This window comes from Vigna radiata, chromosome 9 (genome assembly GCF_000741045.1).
Source record: "Vigna radiata var. radiata cultivar VC1973A chromosome 9, Vradiata_ver6, whole genome shotgun sequence".
Classification (NCBI taxonomy): Eukaryota; Viridiplantae; Streptophyta; class Magnoliopsida; order Fabales; family Fabaceae; genus Vigna; species Vigna radiata.
This window is the reverse complement of record NC_028359.1, coordinates 13,218,347-13,234,506: the sequence shown is the minus strand read 5'-3', so window position 1 is coordinate 13,234,506 and position 16,160 is coordinate 13,218,347. Positions and strand designations below refer to the sequence as shown.

General features: G+C 33.7%; 1 protein-coding gene across 2 annotated transcripts; it reads left to right on the top strand.

Moving 5' to 3' along the window:
- Positions 1–5,080: 5,080 nt before the first annotated feature.
- LOC106772955 (uracil phosphoribosyltransferase) lies at positions 5,081–15,750 on the top strand. 2 transcript variants are annotated; one of them, XM_022786136.1, is made up of 12 exons: positions 5,081–5,345; positions 5,573–5,665; positions 6,564–6,642; positions 7,589–7,647; positions 8,912–8,989; positions 9,286–9,367; positions 9,714–9,762; positions 9,925–9,986; positions 14,900–14,967; positions 15,186–15,225; positions 15,311–15,358; positions 15,502–15,750. In XM_022786136.1, exons 1-11 carry the CDS (start codon positions 5,226–5,228, stop codon positions 15,331–15,333), a joined length of 753 nt encoding a protein of 250 aa, XP_022641857.1. In that variant the 5' UTR covers positions 5,081–5,225; the 3' UTR covers positions 15,334–15,358; positions 15,502–15,750. The 2 variants fall into 2 exon arrangements, with proteins under 2 accessions (XP_022641857.1, XP_014515090.1); XM_014659604.2 differs by having other exon boundaries at positions 5,082–5,345; positions 15,186–15,241.
- The last annotated feature ends 410 nt before the right edge of the window (positions 15,751–16,160 follow it).

Below are 16,160 nucleotides of genomic sequence, written 5' to 3'. Positions count from 1 at the left end.
AGTCGTACAAGCTTTATCTGTAAAAGCAATGTTGTTCTTACCAAGGCGTAGAAAAATACATATCTACATACGAGAAGCCACATACTCTCAAGAAGGTCAACTCTCTATAGTAACGGTCATCTCTCAAAGAAAGTTATAAAAAGAGGACTCACACAAGAGAATAAAACAACTTTTGTTATCATTGTATCGTTACGTTATTATTCTCTCTATAAGTTTACATTGGTTGAGTCTATTCATATAGCAAAAGAAAGAACTTCTCAAGTTCTCATATTTCATTATATCCTCGCATTGAGAGTTACTCAAATATGTACTTGTAAACCAACACTGATTGTGTTTGGATATTTTAAAGAGAATTAAAATACTTGTATTGTTTAGCTTAGGAGAGTTAAACGTTCTAGACAGTTGTCTATTAAGACAAGATCATCTAAGAGAAAGACTAGGATCGTTTAAAGTATCTATGGTTTTGAAGTTTAACAAATAAGATTAAACGAAATAGTCTTGGTAATAAAATATGTAAAAATATAAAAGAGCATAAACACAAAGAACAAATTACAATGTTTGTAAAAGATAAAATATCTAAACACTAAAGATCAAAATCATCTAGATTACCGATCTCACAAAGAAAGATTTCTATATTAGAAACATCTATGTGACAAGCCTAATCGAGGTTACATCTAAAGCTACATATAGGTGTTAAACAATAAAAGAGACAAGCTGAAATAACACAGAAGAATAAAAGAAGTCCACAAATAGTAGGCCTAAAAAACATACAATCACAAAACAACAAGTACAAGAAATATCCAAGTAAAACTAACTAAACATTGAACGTAAAGTTGATCAAGTAAGACTTACCTCACAACGGACATTGTCTATAGAACATAATGTGCAAAATATAAGAATATAATCTTAGCCTAAAGGACCACACTTCACTCTTGAGAAGAGTTATAATAAGTATTACACAACTAATCAATACTCCAAGAAGAAAGGAAATTTGACAAGACAAAGGTCAAAATCATCTAACAAGTTCACATGTCTCGAGGACTAATGAACAGCGTCAAGCAAAAAGATATCTGACAAAGTACTATCTTTTTTAAACCCATAACGCTGAATGAAAAATGAGTTATAAATAAGCCATCGTGAGAAAAATCCTTAGTAAAACACATCAATACATGAACAAACGCACTGCTAAACGATTTCACTATCATATGCGTCAATGAGAGTCTTCTTGAATGCACCAGTGTTATACATTGGTAAGCGATGATCAAACAAACTCTTAGTATGTCTCAATAGATAAAAGTATCAAATATGTTTTTGGAATATACTCTAAAAGTCAAACGATGATCCAAAGACTTATGCTGGAAGACACATTATTAAATGCGTTTTTGAATGAAACAAAGATAACTTAAAGAAGTGTTTTGAGTAAAAGCCTTACACAGGCTAGATGATACCATGTATCAAATGATCTCCTTCATCCAACAGTGAAGTCTTCATCAACTACTCAGTATCTTAGTTAAATGCTTAAATGATCAAATCCTACTTGAACGGTAGAAAATGGGAAAAACACTTTGTTGTTCTGAACATGCATTAAATTCCATTAAATTCATAACGTTTAAAAACAACAAAAGTTAAAAGAAAAAGGACATATCTGCTTGCATGCATATCTACTATCTATTTTGTGCAAATTACCTTAGTCAAGCATCCACCTCCTTTATCAAATACAAGTAAAAAATGCACGCTTGAGACAAAAAAGACATTTGTGGCATGATTTTTTCATCAAAAGTAGCGCCAAAGAGATTGTAAAATTTTCTTTTGATAAAGTACTAAAAAAGTAAGCTTGCTCTCATAAGTAGACCTCAACCTATGAAAGCCACCTATGATAAAGGCTACGAAGAGTTGAAGATAAAAGACAAGTATTGTCTAATGACTAATTTATCAAAAGGCTTATAAATAAAATATCTCTAAAAAAGAAGAAGGAGAGGATGGGCAGTTAAGGAATATAAAGAAAAATCATCCTCATGAAAAGATGAAGAATTCTCTCATAGTATTTTAGAGTAAAAAACCTTCTTATGTAAGAAGAGAGAAAGAAAATTTAAAAATAAAAAAAAGAAAACATTCTCGAGTCTTATAGAATCATAGGCTTATTGTTGTAAGAATGGAGAAAAATTCTCAGAGTATATTAGATTGAATTGTTTTATATACACATCCTTTCTGCGAGAGTAATCGTCTAAGAACTTATAACCAATTTGTTTGATTGTACATTCTAAAGATAATTCAAACACTTAACGCTTAACTCAGTGGGGTTAAACGGTGGCTATACGGGTTTGTCTAATGGAAACCAAAAGTTGGTGAAACTCAACTAGACATTGTATCGGGAAGATACCAAGAGTGTCTAGGGATACCATGAGAGGTGAAGAATATTGCACAATCAGGAGTTGATGAAACTTGGTTCTAGTCACAGTAATTGGGGTTACTGAGTTGAGTAGGAAAACAAAGACTAGGTTAAACTCAATTAGACAGTGTATCAGGGAGATACCGAGAGTGTCTATGGATACCAGTATTGGTGAAAAATATTGCATAACCAAGAGTGGGTGAAACTCGGCTCCAATCACGGTAATGGGGTTACCGGGTTCACTAAGAAAACCAGGAGTGGGTTAAACTCAACTAGACAATGTATCGGGAAGATACCAAGAGTGTCTAGGGATACCAGGAGTGGTGAAGAATATTGCACAACCAAAAGTGGGTGATAATCGATTCTAGTCATAGTAACGGGGTTATTGGGTATGACTAGTGTAACCAAGTGTGGTGAGAATACTTATATGTACTTCATTGGAAATATAGTAGAACCCTTTAAGATATATTAGAGGAGAACTTGACATAACTTAATTGAGTGAACCAATATAAAATGTGTGTGCATATAGTATTTTCGCTCGACAAGCATTTTATCTATAACCCTAGCACATGTTTGCAAAACAAACTTCCCGAAGTCTTATTCAACCCCCATTCTAGTGTTTCTCAATATATCGTTGTATAGGGTTAACACCAAGAGTGGTTAGAATAATTAGATACCAAGAGTGATTAAACTCGGACTAATCAGGATTTACTAGGAAACTAGGAGTGGTTAGAATACTCGTTCCAGTGTTAATTTCAATTGCGTTTTTGTTCTTCTAGTTTCGTTTTGTGCTTGTTGTTTCGCTCCGGGTTTTGGTGTTAATGGTGTTCTCAATTTTGTTTTGCTCTTGTAATTACGTTTTAATGGTAGCTTAAGGGTGCTTGGTTGGTCATTAGTGAAATTGCATCGTTTCCATGAGATTCTGAACTGTAATTGTGTTTTTGCTGTGCTGACTTGGCTAATATTGAATCTGTTTGTGCACTTGCAATTGGGTGCACACTTAGTTGCTTAATTGGTGTTTAATCTTCACTTAGTTGATGAAACCGCGTGGTGCAAAATTGATTGAATATGAGCATGACGTTTGCTTAATTCGCTTTTATGAAAACATGTTTAGTCTTCGCTTAGTTGGTTAACTTACGTTGGATTAGGGGTTAGAGGAGTGAATAATTGTTGTTAACCTGTGATTGCAATAATGTAATTGAGTTAGTGATTAACCGTTTTCAATTAGTGTTTGAATTCGTGCGTTAGTTTAGTATATTTTAATTCACAAAACTATCTATAAACCACATTCACCACGTGTTCAACCTATTGCCTGAACCAAAGTTTGGTCCTTGAGAGACGACCTAGGAGTTACTTCCTAGTTTATACTACACTCAATTGCATATTAATTTGATTCGGATACGACCTCAATCAGAAGGAAAAACACTCCCTTGAACTAGGGCTTATGCGAGAAAATGTAAGAAAGAGAGGAGAAGAAGAATTCACAATCCTGCCTGGAGAAAAAGTTTACCGAAGCTGATCGAAGAGAAGATGGTCAGAGAACTGCAAAGAAAATTAAAAAGAGATCATGAAAAAAGGAAGTTGGATCAAAAGACCACAAAGCGTTGATAGTTAATCATTTTCACTTTCCCTTTTCGCTTTGGATTCTAAAACTGAAAAAAGGCATGTATATGGAATGCACTCTTTGATAAAAAAAATTAATTATATATATGGAATGCATAATTTGATAAAAAATTAATTAACTTTTTATTTCTAAAATAATTAATTAGTATCTTTTTAAAAATGACAACCACGTAATTTTTAACACTCCTTTTACATATTTCATATATATTTATTTTAAAATATTTTCTTAACTTCCTCTATTATATGTTTCTAGACATAATATAATTATTTTATTATTTAAATTGAAAAATGTAGATATAAAAACTCTAAAACACATGTGTTTCTAACACTTAGTACATAATCACATAAAGATAAAAAATAAGGGTTAAATATGTTTTTAGTCTCTATATTTTGGGGCGATTTTGCCTTTAGTCTCTCTTATAGTCCTTCAACCTTAGAAAACTCTGGTTTTAGTCTTTTTTACCAAATTTTTTTAACTTTATTTGTTGTTTCAAACGTGTTTCTCAGTTAACATTGAAGCAAAAATGTGTCAAACAGTGTAAACAATCCAAATGCTATAATGAAAGGTACTTGAAACCATAAATAAAACTAAAAAAATTTGGTAAAAAAGACTAAAACCAAAGTTTTTTAAAGTTGAAGGACTAAATTGTATCTTAATTTGAAAGAGGAACTAAAATCAAAATTGTCCCAAAATATAGGAACTAAAAACATATTTAATCCAAAAATGAATAGATAATTCTTGTTTTTCATATATTTCTATTTTATTTTTAGTTATTTAAAGATAAAATAAAAAGATAGTAATATTTTAACATTATCAGTCTAAAATTATTCTGCAATTAATAATAAAAATTATAAACACACGAATTATAAAATAACATATAAATAATATTAAAATACTGTAAAATAATGTTGTTAAATAAGATGATGAAAATATACTCTTCATTTACACATTTCTATAATATAATTTACCATAAAAATTACCTCCATTTAGAATGTAACTATTGTTATTAATTTTGTTTTGTTAAAAAATATAAAAACACACATTCTCTCTTTGCACTAATGATGAATGAAGTAGTTTGAACATGAAAAAGAAATACTAGGTGGTTCTCTTGCATCCATATCCATGAAGATGTATCTATCCGACCAACCGTTACTCTAGAAATTGCACATATCATCTTCCTCATAGGCCACAACCCAGATTACAACACATTTCATGGCTTCTTCCCGCGTTATCTTCAACCTTACTCTCCCTTTTCCCTCCGATGCACCACCAATTCCTTCCACATGTCACTCTCTTTCTCTCTCACACTCCTCTCTCTTCACTACCCCAAAGGCAATCATCATAAATTAAATATTCCATTTTCCTTTTATTTCGTTGCATTTATTTTTAATAAATTAATTCGTTAATTATTATTGTTGTTGTGGTTATTTTTTTATTATATTTTTTTTATGGGTATGTCTGTTCCCGTTGGATTCCATTCTTGATTCCAAAATGTGCATCCTTTTTATTCGTTCTTTTGTTATTCTTGATGTTGCTGCCTACTTTCTGTCTCGGCTCAGATCGTTTGCTCCAGTGCTCCGCGGCGCACGTGTGGTGTGGTGTACTCTCATATGACCATGGAGGAGAAGCTCCCTGCCGAGAACCGAATGCTCGTTAGTGTTCTTCTCTTTTTTTATGAGTGATTTTTGTTTAATATGATGGTTTTGTGTCGGGGAAGGTAAAACGGAGTGAGTGATGGCAAAAGTTTCGTTTTTTTGTTGTTTGTCCCTGGTGGGTGGTTTGGTTGGGTTTTAGCTGTGGGTTTGGTTCATTTTTTTAATTGCTCTTTTGGTTTTGGCTTCTGGGTTTATGGGGTTGTGGTTTGTATGAAGAAAAATGGAGGGAGTGAAGATCTTTTCCAATTTTTTTATGAACTGTTATTGTTTCTCTCACGGTTTTGGTTTCTGGCTTTTGTTGGCTTTTTTTAATTTCTTTTTTGGGTTTCGCTTATGGGGTTTTGGTATCTATCGGAATTTGGATTCTCTACTGGGTTTTTGTGTGCTGTTCCTCTGCCGTGACGGTAAAATACACTGATGGACACTGATTTTTATCTTTTAAAATATATTAAAAAGAAATTTAATACACCAACATTAGTGTATTTCTAATGCTCTGTAGATGACAGCATAAAAAAAACCTAGCGGAGAATTTGAACTCGATCATATGGTGGGTTAATTAGTTAATTGATATAATAATGAAAATTTGTTTTTTACGTTTTCTGCTTATGGCTTTGGCTTCTGGGTTTATGAACTTTTGGTGTGTTTTTATTGATGAGAAGGAAGTGGAAAAAAGGAGCCAATTTTTCTTCTATGATCATTTATCTCTCACTGCTTAACTGGTTAATTTATCTTTGCATTGGATTATTGAATTCCTTTGGTGGTTTTGGCTTCTGGGTTTAAAGTGGTTTTGTTCTGGTTTGGTTGCCGAGGGAAATATAATGGAAGGTGTGGATTGTGTTGGTACTTTCTGAGATGGCCTCTTTGATGAATTACTCTGTTTGTTGGATTTCTGAAGGTGTACGTGCCTCCTCATCCGTTGATCAAGCACTGGGTTTCAGTTTTGAGGAATGAGCAGACCCCTTGTCCCATCTTCAGTGAGTAGCAAAGTTCCATTTTTAAGCAATATTCTGTATTTTTTGAGTTCAATGTTAACCCGGTATATGCTCATTACATCTGACATAATGGTGAATGAACAGTATAATCACTTTAGTTAGCTTAATTGCTAGCTTCCCATTTAATGCTTGATGGTATTATAGCTTCTTGTCAAAAACTTGCTGTTGGAATTTGAAAGATTGCGAGTTTTGGAAAACTGTTGATTCAGTGGGAGCAACTGCAGTCATGAATTGTTACTGTTAAGTAGGGGAACAATGAATTAGTGTGTCTTGTTAATTGTTGCAATCACGAACCACTAACCTTATCTGAATGCCTTATTGCGAGTGTGATTGATAGCTTTGAAATTTTATTATTCACAGTGGCATTTTTATCTGTAATCTGTTGTCACTGGTAATCAGCATGAAAGAAAAATGATGAAATTAAGTATGATGGGGAACCTGGAACTGGAACATCTTAACTAGACTAGGATAGTGTTTTTCCCTTAGGAAATCAAGTTCTGAGTAGGATGGACTAGTGAGTTGCATCATCAATTTTGCATTCATTGAAATGTTCAACTTTAAAGGGTACATTTGGTTTGTGTTATCTTTTCATTTTCAATTGATAGGAATGTTATCAGCATGAATTACAAAATGTTATTTTATCTTTATTGTTTCTTAAATTGGCAAAGAAAATGGTGTTTTAATCATTTACTTTCTTGAAAATGAGAAGCTAAATGAAACACTATAGCATTTTGGAGAAAACATATAAACTAAAAATGAAAACAGTTGATAATCCAAATTCACAGAAAGTTTTCCAATTTCCCTTCATTTTGCTTATTTTATTCATTTTCTAATCTCAAATTTTTCTAAACTTTAAGATGACTTGGTTAAAATTTCTGGATTAGTTAATCAAATGATTCACTAACACTTCCAGTTTCTAATGTTGTAGGAAATGCACTGGCCGAATTGGGAAGGCTACTTATGTATGAAGCTGCAAGGGATTGGTTGGTTAGTTGCTATTTCATTGTTCATATCTTGCTAATTATCATGATTTTTACTTGGATTTTTTTTTTGTTCTTACTATATGATTTGATGTTTCTATCTTTCTTTCTTTATATAGCCATAAAATGCTACAGATTTGGAGCTATAGTTTTATCTTTATGTGGTCAATTCTAAAGGGAATACTTTATAAACCTTATACTGTGTGCCAACAATAGTTGTTATTCATGAGCTATTGTTATGCCTTTCATAGCTAGGCCTGAAAACAGGTCTTAAGGCCGCACTAGATACCCCTGAAACTAGGGTTGTATAGGGAGGGCTTTTGGGGTGTATCAACTTGTAAAATCAGGTCTATCTAGGGTTGGGCAGCAATGAAGGCTGCAATCAAATCACACAGATAGAGGCTCCCAAGGATTGGGAGCTCTGATATCATCTTAAATTTAGGAGAGAGAATATATTTCTTATTATTCGTCTCCTTACATGCATTGGATGTATATACAAGAGCTTATTGAATGAACAATCTATTCTATGAAACAAATCCCTGGAATTGTGGGATTGTTATTCTAGTAATAATAGCAGATACCGAGAATATAACATTAAATACATGGGAATAATATCTAAAATTTCCTAAAATATATTTTGACAATCTCTATTTGTAAAAATAAAAACTTTTATAGATGGGAACTAAAAGTAACTACTTAGGTGGAAATTGTTGCAAGTTGCATCAATTGTTTCATAGCAAACGCTAGATTGGCCAAGTCACAATTGAATTATGACACTTAGGCTGCTACGTTCTTAAGTAAAAAAGTTATTCTTTGACTATGAGTTATATCTTTTTGCGTAGTGGTTAGTGCTTGATCCAACAATGGAACCTATTGTGTGATATTCCCAATATGATGTTTTCATTAATTGAGTTTTTGGTCATTTTAGTAAGTAATTCTTCCAATTTAAATTCTAAACTGGTATTTCTTACTCATTACTACTATATTAAAGCATCTTATTTCAATTCCATTCAATTTGTAACAATTACTTACCAAAAACATGGTCCTTGTAGCTTGAAACTGGAAATTGTCACTAATTGACAGTTGAATGATTTGATGTTATTTCTTATTCCTTTGTAATAATTTTGTTGTTTCTCTATTAATTTTTTCACCTATTTCGATTTGATGATATTTCTTATTCCTGTCTATTAATTTTTTCGCCTCCCTTTGTCGGACTCATAACCTTGGATTTGCATTTTCTCTCTTTTCTGCTTTGCTTTCTATATTTTTAGCCCACTGTTTCTGGAGAGATTCAATCACCGTTGGCTGTAGCCTCTGTGGAATTCATTGACCCAAGGGAGCCTCTGGCTGTAAGTAGCATTTTACTTTCGTTATCCTTAACTGGATTTAAATATTTGCAGAGTTCTAGTGGCCTAATGATTAAATATTACAGGAATTTTTGTTTACTTGTTCTTAGTTATGAAGCAGTTTAGGGGTGTAGTGTCTTTGGCTAAACCATGCTCATGCTTTTGGCTTTTCTTTCATTTTGTTGACATGGGTCATTATTGATCAAACCCAAGTCATTTGCGCTTTTTGTGGTGTTATTGCCATGGTTATGCATTGTCTTTCTGCAAGCTATTACTGAAATCATTTACTAATTTTTCAGATCATTCCAATCTTGAGGGCAGGCCTTGCTCTTGCTGAACATGCTTCATCAGTCTTGCCTGCAACAAAAACATACCATCTAGGTAATAATACATCCAGTTAATGAAAAAAAAGGGCAATGCAGATGCTTTAATGTTTATTTTATTATTTGAGAGTCTATATGCTAGAATTGTGAGGCACACCATACCCATGTTTTACTATATTTGGACACAGTTCATACATGAAATATCTGGTTATATAGATATATTTGAATATAACTGTGATAGTTCATGTTAAAATGATAATTGTTTAAGGATCATAAATTCTGGAGATGCACTAGTAGAGTTTTTGGTATTATGCGGTGCCTATTATGCACCTTTTAAAATTAGGGCACATTTCTTGTATGTTTCTTTAATTGAATAATTATACTTTTATACTTCTATGGAAAAGGAATAAGCAGAAACGAGGAAACTCTTCAGCCGACTATATATTTGAACAAGTAAGAAATTTATATTTTGCATGAAAAATATGTTTTTTGTCCAATATTTTCTTTTTCTTTTCTCCTAATTCTAGCATGACTAATGGCTTAGATAAAGCAGCCCATTGTTCTACCAAGTGCTGGAGCACATCTTTACACATTCTTCCTTTATTTTATTTGCAGGTTACCTGAGAAATTTGCCGATGGATGTAAAATCTTTGTGGTTGATCCCATGCTGGCAACAGGTATGCATAGTCTTATGTTTAGCATTTGTTCTTATCTTATGCATGCCATCCATCTACAATGCGGCTTTTTATCTTTGTATAGTATGGATTTCTTTGAAGGTGGTTCTCTCAAGGTTCTTATTAGAATTGTTTATGAACCTTTGTGTGGAATCCAATCACAAACTGACACAAGTTTGTCCAAAAATAGTTTCTCAATGATAGAGTTTGAATCAAGGTTGTATTTACAAAGATACTATTTAGGGATCTTATTTTTCATTTTATCAATTAGTGTATTTCTAGTTATGATAATTAGGGATACATAATACGTTTATATCCTTTTTAAAAGACATAACTTTGTTGACATTCTAACAATGAAACATTACTTGTGTAACCTCTTTTGTTAATCTAGGAGAATCTCTGTCAATGATGTCTGGTAGATTGAATACCTTGTCAAAAGCTGCAGGTGAACCTGAACTTTTCATCATTGGGATCTGTAAAATGGGTGACTTATGGAGAAGAACATGAATAACATGGCTCTTCACGTGATTGAGAAACAATCCTGTGTCCTGGGTTGAATGTAATGGAGGTGATGTCGGAGATAGATGATGGGGTTCTTGATTGCATGACTCTTGGTCGATAGATATGGGTGTATTGGAGGATGGAATAGGTAAGACCTGTTAAAAAATTGGATCCTGTGTGGGAGAAAAGAAAGGATGATGGCCTTTACTGCCACATTCTTCTCGATTACCATGACCTTGCCGTGAGTTGATATTATTATTGAAGATTCAGTGTATTCAAAAGTATCTCCACCTTTTTCAAGAGTTGGAACATGAAGCAGCCTTGTTAAACTTTCCATTGAATAAATCTGTTGACCAGTAAGAATCTGATCTTGAACATGATCAAAGTTGCGATTCAAACCCTGTGGAACTAGTACCATGTATAATTTGTCAAGTTTCTTCACATCTTTTTGCTAGTTAGGCTCTAGGAACATATTAAGATTTTAAACAACTTATGGGTTTGAGAACTTTGTGATATCATTTCATGATTAGTCCGTTTTAGAAAACTTTTCAGTAGAATCATACGTTCATTGAATGTCAAGGGCAAAAGTACTGAGCCTCCCTCAAAATGAGCAACATGTCGAAGGTTTTTAGAATCTCTAATATTTTTGGTTCCATTGAATGCCACAAAATTGCACACATTTCAGAGTCAAGTTCTTCCAATGGGTATGTTCCTCAACTGATATAAATTTGATTTTAAGATAATCATGGTGGACCAGAGCTAGGATTCGCGGTTCTACATAGGTAGACCATGAAAACGTACTTTTACCATTTAGTTTCACTGTAGTGGTGATGGGTGTACCATAAATTAAAAAAATTGGGCTTGCAGAAGTCATTTGTGGAAACAAGTAGTTTTCAAGAAGAGTAACGACTTTTGGACGTGCTACATGCCCAAATAGGGATAAAAGAGCATGGCAAGACTTGAAATAGGTCCATGGAAGGCTGAAGAGACTGAGAATGGTTGCATGCCGAAGCTTAGATGACTAGACAACGATGTTAGTTGCACATACTTGATAAGGACAACAGAGAAACTTTGTGTCAGGAGGCTTCAACATTTGGTGGATTTTGGGTTAGGCTTTAGAAGGTGAACTAGTATTGAAGTTTGTCTGGAAATGTCACTAGAAAATTATTATGGCAGTGATTGGTTGCAACCAGTGGAGGAAATGAGATCAAAGTGTCAGTGACATGAAATACACTTTGATATACCAGCTTCATTTTATGAAACTTGAAGAGTTGAGAGAAGCTAAAAATTTTTATTTCACTTAAAACAATCTGATACAACTTACTACTGCATTTATAGGAGACAGTAGTTCTGAAAAGTAAAAGGGCGGGAAGACCCTAACAAAACCCTAAAAGTAAAAATCCTTACATAAATATTAATAATAAAGACATTACATTTCTACACTCTCTCTGGAACATATAGATCATATGCACCAAGCCTGGAACATATAAATTGAATTCTAGGTCCTCTTAGAGATTTGAGCGAGTTGTTCACTAGAGTTGACAAATTCAGTAACAAGATCCTTTGACAACAACTTCTCCTTAATAAAATGACAATCAATCTATGTGTTTTGTTCTTTCATGAAACAATGGATTGAAGGTAATGTGAAGGGCGACTTGATTGTCATAATACAATTTCATCTGCTTATTTTCACAATATTTCAACTCGTGAAGGAGTTGTCTAATCCACACAAGTTCGCACGTAGTTAGAGCCATAGATCGATATTCAGCTTCAACACTAGATCAAGCAATAACACTTTGTTTCTTATTCTTTCAAGATATAAGGTTCCCTCCAAGTAAAACACAGTATCTTGTGGACAACCAATCCAATCTGCATCACAATATCTTTCAACTCGAGTGCTTTCGTTGTCCTTATACAACAATCCCTGTCCTAGGTTCCCTTTTACATATCTAAGAATGTGAATCACTGCATTCCAATGATCAACATGTGGATTTTACATAAATTGACTCACAACTCTCATCAGATAAGAAAGATCAGGTCTTGTTATGGTAAAATAGATGAGTTTTCCAACCAACCTTCAATATTTCTCTAGGTTTGAGAAAAGTTCACCTTGGTCTCATTAACTTTTGATTTGAGTCCATAGGACTATCAATGGGCTTGCAATTTGTCAGGCCTGTTTCCTCCAAAATATCAAGGGCATATTTTCTTTGTGAAATGATGACAACTTCTTTTGATTGTGCCACTTGGAGAAGAGTGACCATAAAATACTGAATGATCCACCTCACATCGTTTCAATCCAAAATTCTGCACAACCCAACTAAATTTACCAAACCAAGCTTGAGGGGATTGCTTCAAGCCATAGAGGAACAATGTAATTTACAAACTAACCCAAACACCCCCTGAGCAACAAACCAGGAGGTTGCTCCATGTATATTTCTTCTTCTAGATCACCATGAAGAAAGACATTTTTAATGTCTAATTGGTAAAGGGGCCATTGACAAATGACAACCATAACAAGCAAAATACGAACAGTACTGGTTTTAGCCACAGGAGAAAAGGTATCACAATAGTTGAGGCCATAGACTTGAGTATATCCCTTAGTACCAGACGAGCTTTGAGACGATCAATTGCACCAGTAGGACCAACCTTAATAGAATAGACCTAGTTACAACCAACAGGCTTCTTACAAGGAGGAAGAAGGACAAGGTCCCAAGTGCCATTGTGTTCAAGTGCCTGCATTTCATCAATCATTGCTTGTCGCCATCCAGGATGACCAAGTGCCTCATGAACATTATTAGGAACCTTAATGGAAGATAAGGAGGAAACAAAAGAGAAATATGGAGGAGATAAACGATGATAACTGGTAGGATACTGAGAGTTTATGAGAGAAGAAAAAGAGGGGATGAGGCTATTAGGAGATTCTGATAGGTTGTAACTGTAATAACAGTTAGTTGGTAGGGGAAGAGAGCCTATACAAGAGGTTGAGGAACTCTTTTAAGAGTTTAGTTTTTGTAAATTCATTGTATAGATAGGACATCTTTATCCTGTGGGGGGGGAATCTTGGAGGCTTGGAGTGTACATTGTGACGAGATAATAGAAGGAATATTCAGTTTTCTTTCTTCTCTTTTCAATGTGGCGTGTGTGAGTGAGTAGCTTAGATAGTTTTCCTAACAAGAAACCTATCAATAACTCAAAAAAATTATAAACAGGATAAGGATTACGAGTAGAATGAATACATTTCCGAAGGGCAATAGGCCAATTATTATCCGAGTCAAGAGAAGGTGAGGAGGATGAAGGATCCATGGTCTGGGAATCTGATGGAAGAGGATATGAGCCTCGAGGATCTTCAGTATTCTAAGTTTGAGATTGTCATATGTGAGAAGAGGAGGAGTAAAATGTCATTTGCATTTTGAGTTTGAGGTGAAGGAGCAGGAGTAACCAAGGGATCACATGATGGTAGAGGAAACATTTGTTGAACAGATGAACGATCCTCAATGGAAGACAGGAAAAAAGGTGTATTCTCAAAGAATGTGACATCAGTCGACATATAATACCTCTTGGTTGAGGTAGAATAACATTTATACCCTTTCTGTATCACAAAAAGACACACTTAATAGCTTTTGCAGAAAGTTTATCAAGACTTGGAGAAACATTATGAACAAAACAAGTACACCAAAATATACTAGAGACATGGTATAGATTGTCATTTGGAAAAATGACAGAGTGAGGGACTTTATTCTCAAGAAAGGAAGAAGGCATCCTATTGATCAAAAAACAGACAGTGAGGACTGCATCGCCCCAATGATGAACTGGAACATTAGTATTTAACATTAGGGAGCATGCAGTTTCAGTGAGATCTCTATTCTTTCTCTTTGCAATGCCATTTTGTTGTGGAGTGTTGGGACATATTGACTGGTGTAAAATTCCTTGGAAAGATAAGAATGAAGAAAATGCTAAAGAAATAGAATGGAAAGAGAACGATTAAACACAAAGGTAAAATTAATGACACAGTTCAAGCAATTTTTTTTAAATTGAACTACAAAATAGTATAATTTAGTTTTTGGCAAAAATAGTTTAGTTTTTCTAGTATAATACAGTATAGATATAATCTATAGTTTAGTACAATTAGATTAATTATGCCCAGCCCTAGTGATGGTGACATAATCATCATATTACTTGTATCACCAAAATTCATTGTATCTTGTGTATATATGAGACTTGCATCGTATCCATGTTGAGTGTTTGTTCCTTTCTCTTTATTTGTTTTTTGGTTTTTGATCTTCTGCACATCACAAACTTTACCTGCAATGCCAATGAATCGAATTCTTGAGTAACAATTTTAGAGCAGTCAAATATAAGAAAGGACACATGTTCCTCAATTATGTATTTCATCTGTTATTTTGAATGAATTGCAGGTGGTACTATGGTGGCTGCTCTGAACCTCTTAAAGGATCGAGGAGTTGACAACAAGCATATTAAAGTGGTAAGGAATAATAATCTGTATATATTCTGATGCTAGATTTCCTTTAATAACCATAAAATTTGTAGTTATAAGCCAACATATTTCTTTGTTCTCAATGCCATTGGTCAATGTTCCAACAAAAATACCAATTGAACAGTTCATTCATTCAGATCAATGCAACTGTAGTGGTAGAACATTTAATAATGAAATGTATTTTTAATGCATTTATCACATTGCAGATATCAGCTGTTGCTGCTCCTCCGGCTCTTCAAAAGCTAAGTGAGCAGTTTCCTGGGTAAATCCAAACACAACTTCAAATTTCTCTTTCTTTCAAGCAGTAGTTTCTAATTATGATATTTTGCAGGCTTCATGTCTATACTGGAATAATTGATCCTGAAGTTAATGAAAAAGGGTTGGTGCCCCCCCAATATTATACTTTATTTATGTTTAAATCCTAGAAGGGTAAAATGAAAAAAAGAAGAAGGATTTTATGAAAGTGCTGGAAGAAATTTTGTTGTAACATTGTTAATAAATGTATTTTATCTGTGTGGTTAGGTTCATAATTCCAGGCCTTGGAGATGCAGGGGACAGGAGCTATGGTACAGATCCATGAAATATTCATCTTCATACTTCTTGGGTGCCATAATTTTCAATTTTGAGGCCTAAAATTTGTCACTAATTTTTCGGATGGATAGTATAGTACAGTTTAATGACACTTTTGGTTACATAGATGTGTCATTAATTCTTACTCTTATTGTTTAAATTACATAACAACCTTCAAAGGTTAATCCTTTTTTCCTCTCACCACTTTGAACACAATCACCTTAAAACCTACAGCTGTTAAAATGGGTCACAATTCGCGGGTCAATCCGGTCCATCACGGGTTTGAGTCGGATTGAGTTTGAAAAAATTGTATTTTTTTTATACTCAATCCGATTCATTTAAATTTGGCTTATGCATATTGAAATACTTTTTCATGAAATAGAAAATCCCACTAATATTAACAATAATCCATGAAATATTTTTCATGTATTTCTCTAATTAAGAATTTGCATTTTATACATGGGGTTGGAGATTGAAATTATGGAGGTGTAGTCCTATGAAGAAAGGAAGCTATTCTTCAAATTGGATAATGTACTATTTTAAGTTGAGATATACTCAATTAAAGAACCAATAAAAGCTACCAAATTAAGATTACACTCTAATCTAGCTCT